Source organism: Aotus nancymaae, unplaced genomic scaffold, assembly GCF_030222135.1.
Source record: "Aotus nancymaae isolate 86718 unplaced genomic scaffold, 86718_ANA_hifiasm-v0.15.2.pri h1tg000003l, whole genome shotgun sequence".
Taxonomy (NCBI): domain Eukaryota; kingdom Metazoa; phylum Chordata; class Mammalia; order Primates; family Aotidae; genus Aotus; species Aotus nancymaae.
In genome coordinates, this window is record NW_026988414.1 from 20,441,255 (window position 1) to 20,464,541 (window position 23,287).

Genomic DNA, 23,287 nt, shown 5'->3' on the forward strand with positions numbered 1-23,287 from the left:
GCAATAAAACAGAATAAGGTAATAAGGATAAATGTAATCATTTTGAACTTAATATATTAAATTTTAACTAATAAAATAGTATTTTTATTTGTGCATGTCAAATTGGTTAAGTTGAAAACTTTTGGAGGAAGGGAAATGGAATCAAACAGCTAAAATAACCTGTTTTATTTTAAGCATTGTGCTCAACTCTTTGACTTATCTTTTCATTTAATCTTTACAATAGCCTTTGAAATGTTATTTGAATTCCACGAGTGATTTTTAAATTTTTGTTGGTTTATAGATGATTCCAGACAAGATATAACCATATTTAGAAAATTCATCAATATTTAACATGATACTACTAGTAGAAAATTAAGTAATCCATTTAAAATTCAAAATAGGCCAAGTACAGTGGCTCACGCCTGTAATTCCAGCACTCTGGGAGGCTGGGAAGATCATTTGAGACGAGCCTAGGCAACATAGCGAGATCCCCCCAAAAAAAAGAAAAAGAAAAAAGCCATGCATGGTAGCATGTGCTTATAGTCCCAGCTACTGCAGAGGCTGAGACAGGAAGATTGCTTGAGACTAGGAGTTCAGGGCTGCAGTTAGTTATGATAATGCCACTGAACTCCAGCCTGGGTGGCAGAGTGAGACCCTGTCTCAAAAAAAAAAAAAATCAAAATAAGTTTATTATGTAAAAAAGCATGTAATTGTGGGCAGGATTCTCTATCACCATCGATAATAATTTGCTATAGAGTCCCTCTAGGAATCAGCCTAGCTTAGAATGTTAGAAGAGGACTCTTTCTTTTAGACTAGTTCCTCCTGATTCTTTTCTCTTGTTGCCTAATGGTATCACAGATCCAGGACAGGTAGGAAGTTCAGATGAATATGGATGACAATGCAAATTTCTGGCTTCTTGGAAGGTATCATGTCTCACTGACACTTTTGCTGATGTGAGTTCAAATATCAGTGTTTGAAAAGGTTAAAAAAAATGGGCTCTGGCATCATATCTTGACTTTTGTCACTTGCTGACCTAGTATCTTGGGACAAGTTACTTTACTTGAGGCTTCTGCTTCCTCATCTATAAAATGGGAATGACACCACCTCACTGGTTGTCATGAGAATCATATTAGATAAAGAGTGCCTGGGGGCAGAGTGCATAGGAACTGCGTGATAAATGTTAGCTATTTTATTATTACTGTTTTATCATTCATTTAACAAACATCGATTATAGATTTGTTTTGATTTTTAAATGTAATTCACCTGTTTCATTATTGCTCTAGATCTCTTGGAATTTTTGCTGTCACTGTCAAACATCCCTCCAGCTTTCCTTGTGTATACTTTGAGGCTAGAGCACAAATTTCAGAAATAAGGGAGAATAGTGTAAACGTGGCCCTGCAGAATAATTATCTTAAACTGTTGAGTCTTTCTTAGGTGAGACCTGCTAAAATTCCTATTTCTCAATGCTCAATTTCTTCTCTGTTGGCAGACAATCTTTTGATTGTAGTATGATTGAGGCCGCTTGACATGAGCCTCTCTACATCCCTTTGTACCCATGCAAACTGTTGACTTGTCAATTCCTATTTTTGCTCTCTTTTCCCACTTAACGGAGAGGAAGCTTGTTTCTTACAAATTATTTGACAGTATCGGATGATCTTCAGAATACAATAGAAATGCTTCAATTTTTGCCAGAATCTGTTTGTAATCCAGACCCTGCTTTTATGAACTCTTATCATTATGGGCTTCTGTCAAATGCATTGTGCCCTAAATCTTCTTATAACTGATACTTTGGTTGGAATTCTTTCAATCTTCAGGACTCAGTGTTCCTGTCACTTCTTCTTTGAAGTCCTTCTTGATGTGGCAGATACTTTCTTTTCTGGAAACCCACTGTATCTTGTGTTTCTCTTTTTTCATAGTATTCATGGTGTGTTGCAATAATCTGTTCATCTTGGGGGACTATGCTTCAGTCTAGGCCCAAGTTGGACCTCAACTTTGTTTAACTAAAGGACATTGTAAAAATAAATTCACTTGGCCGGGCACGGGGGCTCACACCTGTAATCCCAGCTACTTGGGAGGCTGAGGCAGGGGAATTGCTTGAACTCAGAAGGTGGAGGTTGCAATGAGCTGAGATCATGCCACTGCACTCCAGCCTGGGCAACAGAGCGAGACTCTGTCTTGGGGAGAAAAAAAAAAAGGTAAATTCATGAGTGCATAGATTTTTGGGAGACAGAATTTTTGAACAAGACTCATGTAGTATATATTCCCTTTCTGGGATATGGAATTTGCACCCTTTAAAAGAACAAAGTAGCTACTATTCACTAACATAGATGACATCTGATAAATGAATTTTAAGATGAGTGGTTTTTAAGATATGATCAGTAACTTCAGTTCCCATCTCTTTGTATTTTAGGTAATGGAACTGCTGGTCCATCTCAATAAACGTATAAAAAGCCGCCCCAAAATACAGCTTCCAGTAGAGACACTGTTGGTTCAGTACCAGGACCCTGCTGCAGTTTCCTTTGTCACAGTGAGTATCGTATTGGAATATTTTCTGACTTATAGCAAGTTTTCTTTCATAACATTTATCAGATGTCATCAACATATCGGCAAGCTTAGAATTTCACCATAGATGAAACATGAGGAGATATTTTTCTTTAAATTACACACTGTTTTTCCACTGAGTACCAATCCAGAGGAAATGCTGCGTTAAAGGAAATGATAGGAAAAGAGTAGTGAATGGCTGTTTACATTGGGCTAAGGAATGTTGGTGAAATGACTTGTCAGGTATGTTATATAAAAGAATGATTTGATTTTTGGTAAGAGACTATGTGAGATGGGTCTGAATAGAGAGAAGGGTTATGCAGCTTAGGCACGAATAAAGCATAATGGAAGAAAAAAAGCGAGTAAAATGGCAAGAAGATACAAGAAAGTGAGTTTAAAAAATCTTCTGTGTTTTTGATGTGTATATTCAGAAGGTATCCTTTTTTTAAAGTGGAGTCAATCTGAGGCTGGTAAGAAACGTTCCTTTTAAATTGTTGTCTTCGTGAAAATTAAATGTAAAAAATGTTGATCCTGTGTGATGGCAGGTGATGTTTTTTTCCTGGTCCTTGTAGTTCCCAGCATTCAGACAGAATCGATTGAATCTTATCTAACATCTGGAGTCACAAAACTTTTGGAGCTACCTATTGGTCCAGACATCATTTTGTCTGTTCCTGTTCTGGCTATTTGGCTCAATTTCGCATGTTGCTTTCTTTAAGCAAATAGGAACACTGTGTGCCAATAAAAATGTCAAATAGAATTTATTTAAAGAAATCATCTTATGAAGCCCATTTACTTTAGTAAAGAATTCATCAGAGGCCAGGCACGGTGGCTCATGCCTGTAATCTCAGCACTTTGGGAAGCCGAGGCAGGTGGATCACGAGGCGGGTGGATCACAAGGTTGGGAGTTCAAGACCAGCCTGGCTAACATAGTGAAACCTCGTCTCTGCTAAAAATACAAAAACTAACCAGGCATGGTAGCGCATGCCTGTAGTCCCAGCTACTCAGGAGGCTGAGGCAGGAGAATCACTTGAACCAGGGAGGTGGAGGTTGCAGTGAGCCGAGATTGCACCACCATACTGCAGCCTGGGTGACAGAGCGAGACTCTGTCTCGAGTGGGGAAACAACAACAACAAAAGAATTATTCAGAAAAGCAAATCTTAATCTTATATGTAAATCCAGATTGTATTTATGGGTTTGCTTAAAATCCAGTATTCACACAGATTATAGTGATACAGGTTGAGTATCCCTTATCTGAAATGCTTGGGACCGTAAGTGTTTTTGGATTTTGGAAAATTTGACCTGATTTAGCATCCCAAATCCAAAATCTGAGATACCCTAATGAGCATTTCCTTTATGGGTCTTGTTGGCACTCATAAAGCTTCAGATTTTGTAGCATTTCAAATTTAGGATTTTCAGACTTGTGATGCTCAACCTTGCACAAACACAAAGCACTCAATTTCCTTTGGTTCATCATGCATTGGTGAGTTACTAGAGTGAGGAACCACAGAGTGCCTCAGTATACTAAGGTTGTTTTAGTCATTTGACCAGTTGGGAAATGGCAGCCTAGCATTTGTCAACACCTCATCTCCTCCTAGCTTGTAAGGATTAATGCAACAAACTGGGAGATCTGATGTAATGTGTAGTGTGTAGGTATAATTAGATTGAATGATTATTTTTTTAATTCTCCATGATAAGAAATTGCATATATGAATGTTTTAGATTAGGCCATGCTTCCTCACATGAGGCCTGCGTTAAAGCAAGTGTTTGGAATAAATTGGACTGGAATTCTTTCTCTGAGATACAGTAGTTGGTAAAGTTGTAATAAACATGTGGAGGGAGGATGATTCATGTTTACCATGTGTTTGTTGTAACCATAACTCTCTAAGTTATCAATTTTCATTGAAATCACAGAGTATTTCCTTCATGCTGACTTGCTTTTCTCTTATTGCATTAGAATTTTACTATAATTTATGTTAAAATGGGCTATCCTCGCCTACCAGTGGAAAAACAATGTGAACTGGCCCCTACGCTTCTTACTGCCATGGAAGGGAAGCCTCAGCCACAGCAGGATAGGTATGGTTTCCTCAATTCTAATTTCCCTCCTGCAGGAGTCAACAACTGCCTTTCAAATGTTAGTTCACACATTTGGTTTTACTTGGGCAAATGGGAGGTCTTGAACTGCTTTAACTGACAAGAGTTTTCTGTGGTACCTCAAAGTTATTGTTTTATTAATACTATCATAAAATTTCTTGATGTGAACATTGAAAAATGTGCAGAACTAACAACATTTATCTAAGTCTATCCACTTTTTTGCCTAGTTATCTTGAAGCAGTTAATTTTACGTGATTGCAAAAATTACAGTTAAAAATAATTTGCATCAAAACATTTCTATCTTGGAAGATATAAAGTTTCAGAGTGGTTTTCTTAAGGAACAGAGCGCTTGTTTGTATTAATGTGGGAACTGGAGAGGTGGAAAGGTTTTTAGATAACATCACTTGTTTCTAGGCTTAGCCAAAAGTTTTGTCTTGTAACCTTGTCATAGTGAGAATCATGATGAAGAGTGCAGAAGTGTAGAGGAAAGATGGAGTTAAATCATGTTTTCAGTTCACCTTTTAGAGCATATTTATTTTTAAAGAAATACGGTAATACAGAAGTTTACAAGTAAAATTAATAGACATTATAAGCATGGTTTGAAATTGTTTTCATATGTTTTAAGAGTATCAAAAGGTGTTAGTGAAAGGAATTACTGAAGCCTGTTACTTAAATTAATGTAACAGAAATGTTAATGCTGTATTAAAATATTAATATGGTTGATTTTTTAGTTTTTAAAATTTAGAATAACTTTAGTTGTGGGAAATAATTTTTTTTTTTGAGACAGAGTCTCACTCTGTTGCCCAGGCTGGAGTATAGTGGCACAATCTTGGCGCACTGCAACCTCCGCCTTCTGAGTTGAAGCGATTCTCTTGCCTCAGCCTCCTGAGTAGCTGGAATTACAGGCGCCTGCCACCATGCCCTGCTAACTTTTTGTATTTTTAGTAGAGACAGGGGTTTCACCATGTTGGCCAGGCTGGTCTCGAACTCCTGACATCAAATCATCTACCCATCTTGGTCAGGTGCAGTGACTCACGCTTGTAATCCCAGCACCTTGGCCTCCCAAAATGCTGGGATTATAGATGTGAGCCATTGCACCCGGCCAAAAATAATGTTTTTTGAAAAGACAAGTTATAAGTTGAACTTTACTTAAGATGTAATATAAAATCTCTTGTAGAAACTTCAGATATTAACATTGAACCCATTTTTTGTATTTTTTTCATATAATTTTAGTGATGAGCCAGATTGGCTAAATGCTAATCATCACTCAATATACTGAGCTTTCAATAAGAAAGAAATCTAGGCCAGTCCCTAGATTAGGACTAATTTGTAAATTAGTGGTGTTGAAAATCAGTGTCTCTTGCTTACAACTGCCAGTTCTTGTTATGTGATTTTTGTCTGTTTTTTGCATGTATAAAAATCTCATTTTTAAGTAGCTGCAATAAATGTAATTGTTTTTTCAGCTTAATGCATCTTTTAATACCAACCCTTTTTCACATGAAATACCCTGTTGAATCATCAAAATCAGCTTCTCCGTTTAATCTTGCTGAGAAACCAAAGACTGTGCAGCTGCTTTTGGACTTCATGCTAGATGTCCTTCTGATGCCTTATGGGTGAGTTACAAAATAAAAACAAAGCAACCTTGTTCTTGACTGCTTTTACTGTGTGGAGTTAAGTACTATTTTAAATGATTCCGGTCTCACTAGTAAATAAATGCATCTCAACATCCATTTACATTTACAAAGATTTTTTCTTCTAAACCTCTTTTAAACTTCAGCTTCACTGCTTATCGGACTTACTGATGCTGAGTTGCTGTTGTAATTTTAGACTCTACCTGCCCAAGATGAAATCAATCTATCCCCATAAAAATAGTTCCTCTTAGGCTGAGGTGGGAGGATCACTTGGGGCTAGGAGTTTCAGACCAGCCTGGGTGACAGAGTGAGACTGTCTTTCAAAAGAAAGTTTCTCTTTTGAAGTTACTATCAGTGCTGTGATGATTTTCCTTGCCACCTAGCCATATAATGATCAATTGTCTCGAGCTTTTCTCTTTTTTGTTGCTACAATATCAGTTTCATAATGCCTCCTTCCTTCTCCTTGCTGTGTCTAGAACCCTTCCCACTGCTATTGTCTAGTTTTGCCTCTTTTCAAGTCTTGTCATAATTTCTTCCCAGTGGCTCCACTTCTTCAAATCTCTTTACACATCTTCTCTATGCTTTTCTCGTTTTTCAAAACACAGATCCAGGCAACACCTTGGTTTCTCATATCCAGTCATTAATACACTCATGCATTTCATGCACTCTTATGTGTCCTTGCCTTTTATTTCTTAAGAGAATGCTTTTCTCTCTGCCTCGAATGCTTCTTTAAAAAAGAAAACAAGCAAGCAAAAAGACATGTTGAAAAAAAGCATCCCAGCCATTTACAGTGGCTCACATCTGTAATCTTAGCATTTTGAGAGGCCAAGGCAGACAGATCCCTTGAACCCAGAAGTTTGAGAACAGCCTGGGCAAAATGAAAAAACCCTGTTTCTACAAAAAATACAAAAATTAGCCAGACCCCATGGCATGCACCTACAGTCCCAGCTACTTGGGAGGCTGAGGCTAGAGTATTAATTGAGTCTGGGAGGTTGAGGCTGTAGTGAGCTGTGATTCATGCCATTGCACTCCAGCCTGGTGACAGAACAAGACCCTGTCTCAAAAACAAAAAGGAAAGGAAAAAGAAAAGGATCCCAAACTGGCTTAAATGTCAACTCTGTTTGTCTCTGACAAATTTCTTGCCCCAGGAAGATATAATTGCACTAATTTCTGTGTCATAATAACACGAAATACCCGCCTGTATGGGCACTGTATGTTTCTGCTGGCGTTGTAGATATTTCCATCTCCCGTAGTAGATGGTGAGCCCCTTGTAGTCAAGAGTTGTTTCGTGTAGCTTTGGTCTCTAACATGGAGCCCTGATTGCTATCTACTTCTAGTCTACTTATTTTGTCCTGCTGCTAGAGAAATTTTTCCAAAATGCTGTTTTCATCTTGTTTCTTTCCTGATCACAAAAATATGTGTACATGATAAGCTTGGCATATAGGGCTCCATATCATTTGTCTCTCAATCCAGAGACAAGAGAGTTCATGTGGTGTGATGAACCAGTTTGTTCTCCTCCTGCCCCTCTTGTTTGGTAGCCCAGTTTTCTGGGCCTTCAGTCGCTCCATGTTCAGTCTCACCACCTGTTATATCACTTCTTATTTCTCAGCAGTTTCTTTGTCTCTGATAAAATGGCAGATGCTATTACATGTGTTACATTGTTACTGTCTCAGCTTACTCCAGATGGCAGAGACTCCATCTTACATCTCCTTATATTCCTCTGTCTTGTGTTTAAGTTGATGTTTGTTTGTTTGTTTGTTTGTTTGAGACAGGGCCTCACTCTGTCGCCCAGGCTGGTGTGCAGTGGCAACTCACTGCAGCCTTGATCTCCTGGGTTCAAGCAATCCTGTCACCTCAGCCTCCTGAGTAGCTGGGACTACAGGTGCACGCCACCATACCCAGCTAATTTTCTTTTATATTTTTTGTAGAGATAGGGTGTCAACATGTTGCCCAGGCTGGTCTCAAACTCCTGGGCTCAAGCAATCCTCTCACCTCGGCCTCCCAAAGTGGTGGGATTATAGGCCTGAGCCACCACACCCAGGCTTAGGATGTTTTATACAGTGTTAAGATGTACATACTTATTGATTGATTTACTTAATGCTACCAGTCTTGCTATAACTTAGAAATAAACTTCTTTTTATATTTGTTAAATCAGGAGGCAGCCAGAATGACAGGTGATGATGGCTTTGATAAATAAGCCTTGAAATTCAGATTTACCTTAGGAATATGATGTAATCAAGCCGGTGATTCCTCACATTTTTCTTACTTGCATCGTTTATATAATAATATTAAAGCGATTCCTTAATAGGTTTTAAAAAAATAGATTAGGAATTGAATGAATGAGACATGTAAGTAATGTGGAATAATTTATGCTATCAAGTTCTAAGTGTTTTCTTGAACTTTTATTATAGTGGATATTTTAGTTTAATATCCAATATGATAATGGAAGTTATCAGTATAGACCTTTAGTTTTAAGAGATTTGAATTAATATTTATATCAAAAACTTCATTTTGTAGGTGAGTAATACCAGTTTAATTGGATCAAAATGAATTTCTTGGAGATCTTCTTTCTCCTCCATAGAAGCTAAAATGAAATAGAGGTGATAATTTAACCAGGTGGTGCAAAGGGCTTTGAACATATAATGGGAAAAGTCAGTTCTTGTGTAACTTTTCTTTGGGCCCTTTTGATTTCTTTCATTTTGAGGACTTTATGTGGTTATGTGGTATGTCGTTTGGAGGTTTCAGTGGGGTTTCTAATGTAGGGATAAAGACTTCAGGGAGGGCTGAAGGTGAATTACAGCTTTGTAGAAATGAGAATGGCTGTAGAAATACTCTGCTTTGGGTATACAACAATGGCTCCTCCCAGTCCCCTATGTCAACAAACTTTTCTCCATATTTGGCAGCTAAAAACTCAAAATGTGGTGCTTCTGGAGTGGCTCTTAGAGCTATCATTTATAGACTGAGTAATGGTTGTAGTTCATTTGTAACCAAGTTAAGTGATGTGCTCTTCTGGTTAATTTGCTGAAGATTTAGAAACCTTTTCTAGATACCTTAAAATTTTTTTTACGATGAAATTTTAATTTCAAGTGTTTATTCTTCTAGTAAAATACAGGAGGACAGTATATGATTGATTGTTTTATATACACATATAGATGTAAATGCTTGTGTTTTTATAGAGGTTTAAAGTGTTATTTCCTTTCCAGATATGTGCTAAATGAATCCCAGAGTCGCCAAAATTCATCTTCAGCACAGGGTTCTTCTTCAAACAGTGGAGGAAGTTCTGGAATCCCACAGCCACCTCCAGGAATGAGTTTTTATGCAGCTAAACGAGTTATTGGTGATAACCCATGGACACCTGAACAATTGGAACAGGTATCACATACTGCTTGCTCATAATAGTGCTTGATCCTGGACACTTGCCCCTGTGAAGTCCATGAACCATTTATAACATAAGTATAGTATATTCAGGCTCTCTAATGAAATATGTTTGAAAGGAGCAGTTGATGTAATGTGTTCTCTTCATGCTAGTTGTTTATTGAGCCCTAGGGGCAGGGAGGAGTGGGATATGCTGTTTAGCTTTTCTAATATTGTTTACATACTTTCAGTATAACTCACTTATAAATTGAGTATGTTTAACTTGTTTTTTACGATTTTTTAACTTTTGTCATTTTAGTTTTTAAATTGTAGGTTTAATTATCATCTAGCTTTTTTGTTGCAGTTAAAATACAGTTTTTCTTACATTATTCAACTTTTTAGGGCTGTACATTTTATGTAAAGTGAGGAGCCCAACACTTCACAGGTGACAGTGTGGGGAAAAGCATGACTCCCTGTTATATTACTTCTTGGGAATTTAAAAATTGGCATTAAGAATTTTATTCTGGATTTAAACAGGACACAGATGTTCTCTGAGCAGCTTTTAAAAATGACTGGTGCTCTACAGAGAAGGTGCCTCACTGTGCCTGTGTCATCAGGCACTTCAGGGAAGAACAGATGAGATCAGTATGTAATAATTTTGGAATTCAAGCAACATGGGTTAGTCTTCTAATCCTTCCTTTATTTCTCCATGGCAGTCTAAATGATTTGATCCTTTTCTTTTTGGGAATGTAAGTGACCATTGATTAAAACAGTGTTCCCAGTAGAGGGAAAAAGAGGCAAGCGGGGTATTCTTGCCATTCACAAATTTATAGAATGTTTTATTCAGTGAGGGGTATAATTGATTTGATTTCCTTCTTCATGTTTTATGGATCTTTTTTTCCTTCTTAAATTATTATGTAAGTAAAGGTAAAGAGTTAACAGAAGCTACTCTTTTTTGAGTTCAATCTATGTGACAGGCACTGTACTGGGTACTTTGAATATAATATCTCATTTAATCCTCACAGCAACCAAGTGAGGTATAGAAATTGTTAGTTCCGTTTTCTGAAAGGCATGGAAGTTTTGAGATTTGCCAGGGTTTCACTTCTAGTACCAAACTTTGAACCTAAGTTTATCTGAAGGCTAAAGCTACAAATGCTAGAGGAAAATGGTTATTGTTCAATTATAGTCTTATATTGGTCATTATTTGCCAATATGTCTCTGTATGTGTTTTGTCAGTTTCATAATCTAGTGCTGAAACAAACAGTTTAGTTTCAGGGATGAAAGCTGTTTTCCTCTAATTTTAAAATATCTCTTTGTTTTATACTTTTTCTTCCAAGTAAAACATGGTTTTTTTTTTTTTAATTATAAACTTAATATAAATATTCAAGTAGTTAAGAATAGTAGAAAGCGAAATTAAAAATTAAGGGGCTGGACGTGGTGGCTCACGCCTGTTGCAGTGAGGCTAAGGCGGGTGGATCACTTGAGGCCAGGAGTTTGAGACCAGCCTGGGCAACATAATGAGATCCCGTCTCTATTAAAATTACAAAAATTAGCTGGATGTGGTGGTAACGCCTGTAAACCTAGCTACGTGGGAGGCTGAGGCATGAGAATCACTTGAACTCAGGAGGTGGGAGTTGCTGTGAGCTGAGATTGTGCCATTGCACTCCAGCCTGGGTGATAGAGCAAGACTCTATAAAAGAAAAAAAAAGGCACAGTGGCTCATGCCTGTAATCCCAACACTTTGGGAGGTCATATTGGGCAGATCACTTGAGTTCAGCCTGGCCAACATGGCGAAACCCCATCTCTACTAAAACAAAAATTAGCTGGGCATGGTGGTGTCCTTGTAGTCACAGCTACTGGGGAGGCTGAGGCACAAGAATTGCTTGAACCCAGGAGGCAGAGGTTGCAGTGAGCCATGATTGCACCACTGCACTCCAGCCTGGGCGACAGAGCAAGATTCTGTTTCAAAAAAAATAAAATTACCTGGAATCCTGTTACACTAGTTTATCATCTATCTACAGTTTGCTCTGTATGTATATGTGTGTGTTCACAGTTTTAAACAACACATTTCTACTTGTCATGTAATACATTATTTGTAGTTTGATTTTTATATTGAACAATATTTTGAATTTTTTGAAAAGTAATTCTTTTTAATGTTTGCATACAATTATATATGGTATTTTTAAACCAGTCTCCTGTTGGTGGACATCTGTATCACTTTTGGTTTTCTTTACACATTTTTTTGTTTATATCTTTGTGTACTTGACTTCCATAACTGTCCTCTTTATGGCTGCACAAATGTTTGAATCTTTTCTGTTGTAGCTGTTGTTAAAAGTAAGTTATGTTGAGCAGGGGAGAGAAGGCAGGCCCGTTTTTGATTTGTTATATCTTTTTAAATTGCATTTTTTCTTATTTAATAATTGTAAGCTTTATTCTAGTATATGTTAAAACTATTATGTGACTGATTTTTTAAGATAAAAATGAAATTTTATTTTTCAGGTGTATTTATCCTAAATAGAGTCATTTGTAATGAAATTCATAGAATCTTCACATTGCATGAAGTTCTAATCAGAATCTCTCTTTAGTCTGTTTCATTTCAGCCAGTCAATTAAATTGAATACTGTTCGGTTAGAATTTCTCTTGCATTGAGTAGCCAATATTTGAAATCGTATCCTTTGTATGTTAGCAATAGAGTGAAACTCGATGGAATGTGAATTATTTAATTATTTTTGAACTGTCAGAATCCATGGAGCACTTTATTCCTAGTATACCAACCTCTTATCTGGAGGCTCCAAATTTGGACTTCAAGACTTCGTCACTCTAGAGGGGCTGTGTGACCTCACTAGGGAGGCTGTATATCATAATAATTTTGGAGCCAGAGAGACTTGGGTTTGAATCCCGCCTTCATCATTTACCTGTTTTTTAATCTTTTAAGCCTTGCGTCAGTGTCCTTAGCTAAAATGTGGGTATAATAATACCTATCTCATAGATTGTGAGGATTAAGTGAAATTTTGAATATATGTGCTTAGTACAGTCCCTGACACATTGTAAGCCTAAGTAGGAGCTGCTATTCTTGTTACTGTTCATCTTAGGCTTATGACTACACTGATATGTTAAGCAGTACTTTGAGTGGGTGTCCTTTGCTTCCCTGACCGTTCTTTCTCCTTCCCTTCATTTATCTACAGTGCAAATTGGGAATAGTGAAATTCATAGAAGCTGAACAGGTGCCTGAACTTGAAGCTGTTCTCCATTTGGTGGTTGCTTCTAGTGATACACGCCACAGTGTGGCAACGGCAGCAGACCTGGAACTGAAGAGCAAACAGAGGTGACCACTTCCCTGTTAAGCTTTTAAGATTGAAAGGGCTAGATTTTTAAAAGCTTACTTACCACATATTATTACGTTTTTTTAGGATTTTATGTAATGAGGCAATCAACTTAGTGGAGATTATGAAATACACCTAGTTTGTAATAAAGTTTGCTAAGGAGTTGCATTCTGTGTAAGACAGAGAAGAAAATCTTTGTGGAGATGGTGTTTATAGCTGGAATAGGTTAGAAATGTCGTCACAGTCAATGAGACTTTTGACTAGGTGGATGAACTTTAAGAATTGATGTTAAGAAAAGTGTCAGTTCCTGGCCGGATGCTGTGGCTCATGCCTGTAATCCCAGCACTTTGGGAGGCTGAAACGGATGGATCATTTGAGGTCAGGAGTTTGAGACCAGGCTGGCCGATGTGGTGAAACTCCATCTCTGCTAAAAATGCAACAGTCAGTAAGAATTGATGTTAAGAAAAGTGTCAGTTCCTGGCTGGATGCTGTGGCTCATGCCTGTAATCCCAGCACTTTGGGAGGCTGAAATGGATGGATCATTTGAGGTCAGGAGTTTGAGACCAGGCTGGCCGATGTGGTGAAACTCCATCTCTGCTAAAAATGCAACAGTCAGTCAAGTGTGGTGGTGGGCGCCTGTGATCCCAGCTACTTGGGAGGCTGAGGTAGGAGAATCACACGAACCTGGGAGGTGGAGGTTGCAGTGAGCTGAGATTCCACCATTGCACTTCAGCCTGGGCTATGGAGCGAAACCCTGTCTCCAAAAAAAAGTGTTAGTTCTGAGAAGCTACTAATTTTTATTTTTTTCTGTCTTAAACCATTTGAGATTATTTTTAATAAAGACTATGTATGTATTATGGTTAATACAGTGAAAATTACATTCATGAAAAGAGTTGCTGAATAGATTCTGATTAACATACCAGGAAATATAGATAGCAAATAGACTTGTAGAAAACATTCTTTCTGTGTAAGAAATAAAGTCAATGAAAAATAAATGAATGGGGTACCAGTAGCAGTTGATAAACCCGTTTACGTTTCTATTGACACTGCTATTTTTATTTTTATTTTTTGAGACAGAGTCCCACTCTGTTGCCCAGACAGGAGTGCAGTGGCACGATCTTGGCTCACTGCAACCTCTGCTTCCCAGGTTCAAGCGATTCTTGTGCCTCAGCCTCTCAAGTAGCTGGGACTACAGGTGCCCACCATCACGCCTGGCTAATTTTTGTATTTTTAGCAGAAACAGGGTTTTAACATGTTGCCTAGGCTGCTCTCGGACTACTGAGCTCAGGTGATCTGCCTGCCTTGGCATACCAAAGTGCTGGGATTACAAGCGTGAACCACCACGCCTGGCTAAAACTATTTTTATACCATGTTGATTGGCATTATAAATTGAAGTTTTGTAAAGTGGTTTGCAATAAGTAATGAATCGTAAGGATATTTCTATCCTTTTATCTCAATCTTCTGGGAATTTATCCTGAGGAAGTTCATTCAAAAACGGAAAGAGATTTAGAAAAATGTTACAGATTTGTTCATTATATCATTTCCTATCATTGTTAAAATGTGAAAAAAAATTCAGTTTTCCATAATGGGGATATAGTTAAGTAAATTACTGTATGTATCTTTATGGAGTATCATATATCTGCCAAAATATGAAAGAAGTTAATTACTACTAAGTTTTTAGTTTGTTTTACTAAAGTGTTTGTTTTGTCTGAAATCTTTAAACCACAAGTATTATGAAAGAAAAGCAATGGTGGATTTTGAGGAATAGTTAGTGGCAATCAGCTGAGGAAAGATATAGGTGAATCATACCTAAAATAGAATTGTAGAATGCCTCTGAGGATAGTGGGATTGTGGCTATTCAAAGAAGAAGCATATTGATAAACTATGAAAGAAAAGATGAATCAGAAAAGCAGTCAAAGCAGCTTCCTGGGTTGTGTTTGCACAAACATAGGATAGCTTGAAAGCAGAACCAATGTCAAAGGGCAGAGAGAATATAGTGTGGTAAACCAGTCAAATGAAAGGAAGGATCGCATTATTACTAGGTTTATGAAATGATTGGGTGGGATCTGCTGCGGAGGGTGGGAGCGAATCACCAGTCATTTTTTTTTTTTTGAGATGGAGTCTCACTCTGTCACACAGGCTGGAGTTCAGTGCTCGATCTCAGCTAACTGCAACCTCTGCCTCTTGGGTTCAAGTGATTCTCCTATCTCAGCCTTCTGAGTAGTTGGGGTTGGTGGTGCATACCACCATGCCTGGCTAATTTTTGTTCTTTTAGTAAAGATGGGGTTTCCCTATGCTGACCAGGCTGGTCTTGAATTCCTGACCTCAGGTGATTCGCCTCCCTAAGTGCTGGGATTACAGGTGTGAGCCACAGTGCCCAGCCTTCACCAATCCTCAAATATCTGAGTTCACCTTGTCGTGGGGCCCAAATAGAATTAAGTCTTAGTGACTAATAGCAGCATAACTACTCTGCAGAATTAAAACTGCAGGTATGTACTGGTAGATAAGAGGGGGATGCTGGAAATCACAGTGACATAACATTAGAGAAATAGAATGGCTTGCAAGTGTCCTAAGTGTGGCTTAATTTCATGGTCACAAGTTTTTTTGTCACTTTCCTTATCACTTTTGAATTGTCAAATGGTTAAAAAGATGAATCCTACCCTGCCCCAGGCCTCTTTGAACAAATGTAGTAAAGCTCTGCTGTGTTGGAGTTGCTCCATGCTATGGGTCCAGAGTATCCATCTATATAGGAGCAGTGTCTGGTTTTCTTGTGGTAGCAAATTGTGCCATTGGATACAATAATCTGTTGAGTCAAGGTGGGATAAGTGATTTGTATTTGTTTTGGTTTAAACCCCAGAGCCCAAAGTACAATTTAAAAAAAAAAAACAAAACCCTCACTTGTAAGCCATGGAAGAGTTTGGATCTTAAGTGTTAGCTGCCCAATTCTCCTTGCTTGGTGCCATGCAATGATTTCCTAACTTTCTCTCACTGCAAAAAAAAAAAAAAACAAAAACAGAAACAAACAAACTGATAGAAATTAGACCCTTTCTTTTCCTTTCTTTCTACAATGTGAGTTGCCCATTTCATTTGTGTGTTTCTAACATTTTTTTTTTGTTAAGAAATGTTGGGGCTATAATTTTTTGAAATTACTAAAGGAGGAGGAAAAAATGATTCTAACAACCTGTGTTGAAACCTTCCATAGCTTAATTGACTGGAATAATCCTGCCATCATTAATAAGATGTACAAGGTGTACCTTGGAGATATACCACTGAAGACAAAAGAGGTATGTTGTTTTGATTTATTCTCACATCAGCGTGAAAAGTATTTTGTTTACATGAACTATATATATTTGTACATTTTCTCCTAGTTTGATTTAAGCTGAATCTGTGCTATAACAAAATTGTTGTTAAGTCGTGTTAGTTTAGATGAAGTAAAGCCTGGTAACGTAGTTTACTGGATCTGGTGTTGTAAATTCAGATTCCTAAATAACAATGCAAACTGTCTAGTGTAGGGATTGACAGATTTTTTCTGCAATTTTTTAAGGCTTTGCAGGCCTTATAGTCTTTGAGATTGCAGCTACTCAACTCTTGTAACATGAAAGCAGCCATAGGCAATACATAACCAAATGAGCATGGTTGTGTACCAGTAAAACTTGGTGGATACTGATGTTTGAATTTCATGTAGTTCTCATGTATTATAAAATATTATTCCTTTGATTTTTTAACCGTTAAAAAAATGTAAAAATGATGCTTAACTCACAGACCTTATCAAAATAAATGGTGGGCCAGATTTGGACTGTGGGCTATAGTTTGCAGACTTCTGGTCTAGAATCTAGAACAAAAGATGGGTTCTTCTAAAGGCTCTGAGTAAGACTTTTGCCTTAATAACATGAGTTCTTTTTAGTTCACTGTGTTTAAAAGTATTCCAAGTCTAAACCCAGACAGACAAGGATTATTTGTTTGCATGCCTTTTGTGAAGGCCTTTTTTTTAATGTACTGTGACAATATTTGCACTTATGATACAAAAGCAATGGTGAGTGTACTGGCTAGGTTCCTACCACACATCCAAGCTATGTCATCAGATGACTAACAGTCATTCTATTCTTCACTGTCATGTACTCATTAAAAAAAAAAAGAATAAAACTCAGCTTTACTTGAGAACATCCTTGATGAAGCAGTAAAAATGAGTTTACTTGAAGAATAGACAGGCAAATTATAGTTATTGAGATGAGTATTTGGCAGGTATTTTCTCCAAAAGGGAAAAATGAGGACTTCAAGAAAAACAACATGATTTATTATCTATGATAAATGTTAGCTTTCAAGCAAAAATTAGAATTTTGAGAAACATGTATTTACCACAGTGATTTGATAGCTTATCAATACTTGGTGGATTTTTCTGATGAGATTAGAACACAGGTGATATAGAACACAGGCATTGTAAAAAAAATGTTGTACAAGGAAACGTTTGCTTAACTCAGTGAGCCAATATTTTGTGAATGAGGAATGACGTTACAAAAGCATATAAGGGCAAGGGAGCCATTCAGAGTAACATAACAAGTGGAATATAGTATAAGAGTATTCAGAAGTTCATTGATACCGTTTCAACTCAAATTGCAACTAACATTTGTTTTTCAAAAGCAATTAACTGTTAGTTATTATTTGTCAAGTTTTGGTGTAGTATCAAAAAAGAATATCCACAATTACCTAAGAAAGCTGAAATCATCTCCACTTTTTCAAGCACACATATCTGTGCAAGCTAGGTTTTTGTTACTTCAGCCAAAACAATGTATTATAGCACATCGAATACAGAAGAATATGTAAACATCAATTTCTCTCGTAGTAAGTTGAACATCGAAGAGATTTGTAGACAATGTGAAACAATGCTACTCCCACAGTACAATTTTTTTTGTTTTGGAAAATAGTTATTTTTTATTAAAAATATGTTAGTTTTGAAAATAATGAGTTTATTAAGAATTCTGAGTAAACAAATATTTTAAAATTTCTCAGTTTTAATTTTCACTATAATAAATATTGATGGGTTATTCAGATATAAACAAAAGCTCTTTGGAGACTTCAGTAATTTTTAAGAGTGTAAAGGGATCTTGAAACAAAGTTGGAGAGACCACTGATTTATATGAATTGTCATGACATTTTGATTTCAAAATAATTTTAAATTGCTGAGTTATAATCATGCGTATTTTTAACAGGGTGCAGTTCTGAAGCCAGAGCTTAAAAGGGACCCTGTCAGTACGAGAGTCAAGTTAAAGATTGTCCCCCATCTCCTTCGCTCTAGACAAGCTGCTGAAACGTTCCCAGCAAACATTCAGGTAATTTGTTTTTTCCAGAGAATGTTGGCCTATCTACACCTTTTATGTCTATTTAATTAGAGAAAGAACTGTGTTAATGGATATTCAGGGGTAGGTTGATGTGTATAACAAGATTAATGAGATTCTTTTTTTTTTCTCTCTTAAATTTGCTGCAGTATGATTTAAAAAAAATTATCAGAATATATATATAGGTTAAGCATCTGTAATTAGGAAATCTGAAATTCTAAAAGCTCCAATGTCCAAAACTTTTTGAGTACTGACATGATGCTTCAAGTACAAAATTCCACACCCGGTCTGATGTGATGAATTGCATTAAAACAGTCAAACTTTTGTTTCATGCACAAAATTATTTAAAATATTGTATAAAATAACCTTCAGGCTGTGTGCATAAGGTGTGTAGAAAATGTCAATGAATTTAATCTTTAGATTTGGGTCTCGTCCCTAGGGTATTGCATTATGCATGTACACATATTCCAAAATCTGAAAAAATCTGAAATCTCAAAACACTTCTGATCCTAAGCATTTCCAGTAAGGAACACTCAGTCTATACTATATATGGCTTCCATTTATCTCAAATGTATGGTAATAATCCCTTTCAAACAAGGTTTTTTTTGTGTGTGTTTGGTTTTTCTCCAAAAATGGTATCATTAGTCATTTAGTCACTTAAGTGAAAAAGCTGAGTCATCCTTAACTGAAACCTCTTGAAGGCAGTGGCCAAATCCTCTTGTTTTCATCTACTTAATGTCTTTACTTCTCTACACCTAATGCTGATATTAATTCAAACTGTTACTTCTTGTTTTGATTACTGCAGTATTTTTTTTTTTACTTATCTTCCTGCCTGTAGTCTTGGCCCACATCCAGTCTGTTTTCTTCTTCTTTACTTGTTTTTTTTTTTTTTTTTTGAGACAGGGTCTCACCCTGTTGCTCAGGCTGGAGGGCAGTGGCACAGTCTTGTCTCACTGCAGCCTCTACCTCCCAGGCTCAATTGATCCTCCCACCTCAGCCTCCTGAGTAGTTAAAAAAAAAAAGTCTGTTTCAAATAATGTAGCACTTGATTATATTTTGTCCTATATCTTTTTGTGTTTTTTTGGAGACAGAGTCTTGCTGTGCCACCCAGACTGGAGTGCAGTGGCATGATCTTGGCTTATTGCAGCCTCTGCCTCCCATGCCCAAGTGATCCTCCCATCTCAGGGCCTCCCAAGTAGCTGGGACTATAGGTGTGTGCCACCACACCTGGCTACTTTTTGTATTTTTTTGTAGAGATGGAGTTTTGCTATGTTGCCCAGGCTGGTCTAGGACTCTTGGGCTCAAGTGATCCTCCTGTCCCAGCCTCTCTAGTAGCTGGGAATATAGGTGTGAGCTACCGTGCCTGGCTCTGTATCATTTTAATATACATACCTCTTAACTCCTTGACAAGATTGAGTGCTTGTTCTTTTTTATATCTCTTACTACCTAGCACAGTGGCAATTATAAAGCAGATACTCAATCCTAGTCTGGAACTCAATGTTACTGTTAAACAAGATCAGAATACTGCTGGCAGTTTTAGGAACAAGAGTGTAGAGTTTTTTGTTTTTTTGGTTTTTGTTTTTTAGTGTAATCTTTGTCATCAAAAGTAGGAACTTGAGGGATTTAGGTATTTTTGATGTTGATGGTTAATATTGAACTTGCTGGATGCTGCACAGGGCTCATCTACATGACAGTTTTGCCTTCTAGGTGGTTTCATAATACATGAAGCCCTTTTACCCCAGTGGCACACTTGTAGAATATTTCCATTTGTATATTTTTCCTGAAGCTTTTAGTAGAATTTGTCCTGAATCGTATAATTAAGAAACCTAGGGAATGGCTGAGTGGTGACTCACTGCAGTGTGTACTCTTTGTTTTCTCACCGTGGTAGACCCACAAGCCTTGCAAACTTGTGAAATCAACCATTGTGTTTGTTACTTCACAGACTATTTATGGGAGCTTCTGATTGTCTTTCTAAGTTGGTCAGCTAATAATGTTTATCTGCATTAATGTTGAAGAACAAGATGTAGTATGAAAGATCTGCTGTTGAATTCTGATTACTATTCAAAAGTATTTAATTCTTAATTTTGTTAATTGACGTTCTCAACTCTTCCTTTCACATAGGTGGTGTATGATGGACTTTTTGGTACAAATACAAATTCAAAGTTAAGAACATTATCCCTGCAATTTGTTCATCATATTTGTATAACGTAAGTTTTAACTATTTTAACTATAAAGTTTTCAAGCTGCTGGAATGCTTCAAGTATATCTTTTTATTTATCTTACCTAGAAAGAAAACGTGTGCTCATCTTTAAAAATTTTTGTATTTTAATAGATTATTTAACTTATTTTGGTTATGTCTCTAATTATTTTATGTAATCATCAGTAAAGATAAATAGTTATGAGATTTCTTACCTTGCTTTGTGTATGTGTGTTTTATTTAAAGCTGTCCAGAAATTAAGATTAAGCCATTAGGTCCAATGCTTTTGAATGGCCTCACCAAGCTAATCAATGAATACAAAGAGGTAAATGACTTGTCTTTTAAATTTTATCAACATTTTATGTCTTAAAATATTTTCTATAATCTTTTTGGTCTGTTCATTAATGTAGTTAAAGTTTGCTATTTAATTGTTTCTTAACAATTTTACTTGAAGTAGTACAAATTTCAGAAATTACTGCCCTTTTTTCCTTTTTTGTGGGGGAAATAACTGTTAAAAACTGATGAGTCTTAAGAGGTCTTACTGCATCTATTTTTTTTTTTTTTTTGAGACAGAGTTTCGCTCTTGTTGCCCAGGCTGGAGTGCAATGGTGTGATCTCAGCTCACTGCAGTCTCCACCTACTGGGTTCAGTGATTGTCCTGCCGCAGCCTCCCGAGTAGCGGGGATTATAGCTGCCTGTCACCATGCCCAGCTAATTTTTTTGTATTTTTAGTAGAGATGGGATTTCACCATGTTGGCCAGGCTGGTCTTGAACTCTTGACCTCGTGATCCACCTGCTTTGTTTTCCAAAGTGCTGGGAGTACAGGCATGAGCCACCTATTGTGTCTTTAGGTAGCATTTTTTCAGCCAGTGCCTTTTGTGCTACTTGTAGGCATTGTGCAAAAATGGAATTAAAGAAATTGAGATTTATGTTTATTTCCATATGGGACTATTTGGATTTGGCTTGTGATGGGAAACAGTGTTAATTCTCAGGGGCTAAGATTTTTTTTTTTCTTTTATATTTTTCTCTGGTAAATAATGGGGCTGAGATTTTAATGATTAAAAATTTTGTCAAAACATGCATTCAGTAAATTTTTGATTCCTTAAGCTAAATGGGATGAAGATTCCTTGAATTGTAGATTTTTAAATCTCATTTTCCTTGCTGTATTTCTTTTGCTATATTATCTCCAATATTTAAGAGGAGTTTGCTAAAAAAAGTTAATATTTCAAGAATTCATTAGTATTGTTTTCCTCAGTCTAAGCTCAACATGAATGCATGTTTGCAGTAGTATAGTGAGCTCAAGATCTTATACCATTGGAAATTAGAACTGAGTTTGAATCCTAGTTTTGTTTTTTGGTGAGTTACTTAGATTCTTTGCACCTTCTTATCAGAAAAATGAAAATAATAATACCACTTCATTAGATTACTTGTGAAGATTAAATGAGTTAATCAACCTAAATTGTTCAACATAGTTAAGGCACGTTAATAGATACTATTAGTGAAAGGCACTTTATTTTCTGTGCAGCTCTGCTTTGCGGGTAAGTAGGCCTGGTTCTCCTAGCTTCTTTCTTCTATTGAGTAATGCTTGTATGGTTAAGATCTAGGGGACTTCTCAGATTATTTTATGGCATAGATAGTGAGATGCTTTGGAGTCATGGATAGAAATAAAAATGCGCCGGGGCTTTTGGGGAGAAGCTGTATATTTAAATATAAGTTAGAGAGGCCAGACAAACCACAGGTGTGAATCCCCTTACCTCCAGGTGACACCTACGTGTCTTCCCAACAGATGAATCCATAAGAATAGCCATTTAGATGTGGAAGGGGAAATCCTAGGATAAACATAAACTTTGGTGGAAGTTTATTGTATTCTGAGTAATCAGATTATTAGTTTTCGTAAAACCATGTAGAACTCTGTCTGTATCTTGAGGAAAGATCCTTACTAATTCAGCTGATGACTATGACCCTCTTAATTTTTTATGGTAGAAAATATGGTAGGAAGCTGTTTATTACAGTGTGGATTTTTAGAAAATCGCACTACAATTTACCTCAATTTTGCTGAGAGACGGAGGATCCTAGTCTGTTGGACCAGTGATGTATTGTCTAATGAGTTAATGTGTTTTAGTGTGTTGAAGATCAATTTTGGTGTTTGCAGGTTACATAGTGTTGAAATATCTTGAACTCAGCACCAGCTAAGAGAACACTGCATTTTCCTTTTGGAACGAGTTGGGGATGCAAGGTTTTGTTATGTTTTTCCTTTTACTAGTGTGGTGGAGTCTGAGTTTGGATATTTTTGTTGTTGTTCAGGTGCTAACACCATATAGTTAGACAGAGTGAGACCTAGGTTTAATAAAGAGTAAAATAATGCATGCAATTGCAGCGAAAAGGTTTTACTGTTTACTGTATTTTTTGTTTTGTCTGTTTTTTGTTCTTTCTTTTCTTTTTTTAATTTAAAGGACCCTAAACTACTGTCAATGGCATATTCAGCAATTGGAAAACTCTCCAGGTGAGTAAACTCTTTTTTAGTGAGAGATATGCTGTTGGTAAACTGAGAAAAATTATGTGGCACTTAATAATGGTGGAGAATAAATTTGTTGTGATTCTGAAAAGAAATGGATTTAATGGCCATAGGTTGTTTAGAAATGTCTTCTGTGTAGAAGGAAAAAGATGTGAGACATTTTAATTTATATTTGAAGGTATGTTACTGTATTAAATAGTGGTCTTGAAATGAGAGTTTGAACTGAATTGTGTCATAATGGGTTGTATTTTTTTGTACCCTAGAGACTTTTGGTTGACCTTATGTGTTTTTGTTGCTACTTGGCACTAATCTTTATAAACCCA

At 36.7% G+C, this 23,287-nt stretch overlaps 1 protein-coding gene across 3 annotated transcripts in view; it reads left to right on the plus strand.

Moving 5' to 3' along the window:
- ECPAS (Ecm29 proteasome adaptor and scaffold) overlaps nt 1-23,287 on the plus strand; it is a 121,783-nt gene that overhangs the window by 39,200 nt on the left and 59,296 nt on the right. For all 3 annotated transcript variants that reach the window (XM_064378979.1, XM_021672147.2, XM_064378974.1), the window contains exons 3-12: nt 2,390-2,506; nt 4,475-4,593; nt 6,075-6,224; nt 9,446-9,614; nt 12,782-12,921; nt 16,122-16,203; nt 18,127-18,246; nt 20,374-20,459; nt 20,696-20,774; nt 22,903-22,952. In XM_064378979.1, coding sequence (XP_064235049.1) covers nt 2,390-2,506; nt 4,475-4,593; nt 6,075-6,224; nt 9,446-9,614; nt 12,782-12,921; nt 16,122-16,203; nt 18,127-18,246; nt 20,374-20,459; nt 20,696-20,774; nt 22,903-22,952 — 1,112 coding nt within the window. The remainder of the gene's footprint in view (nt 1-2,389; nt 2,507-4,474; nt 4,594-6,074; nt 6,225-9,445; nt 9,615-12,781; nt 12,922-16,121; nt 16,204-18,126; nt 18,247-20,373; nt 20,460-20,695; nt 20,775-22,902; nt 22,953-23,287) is intronic.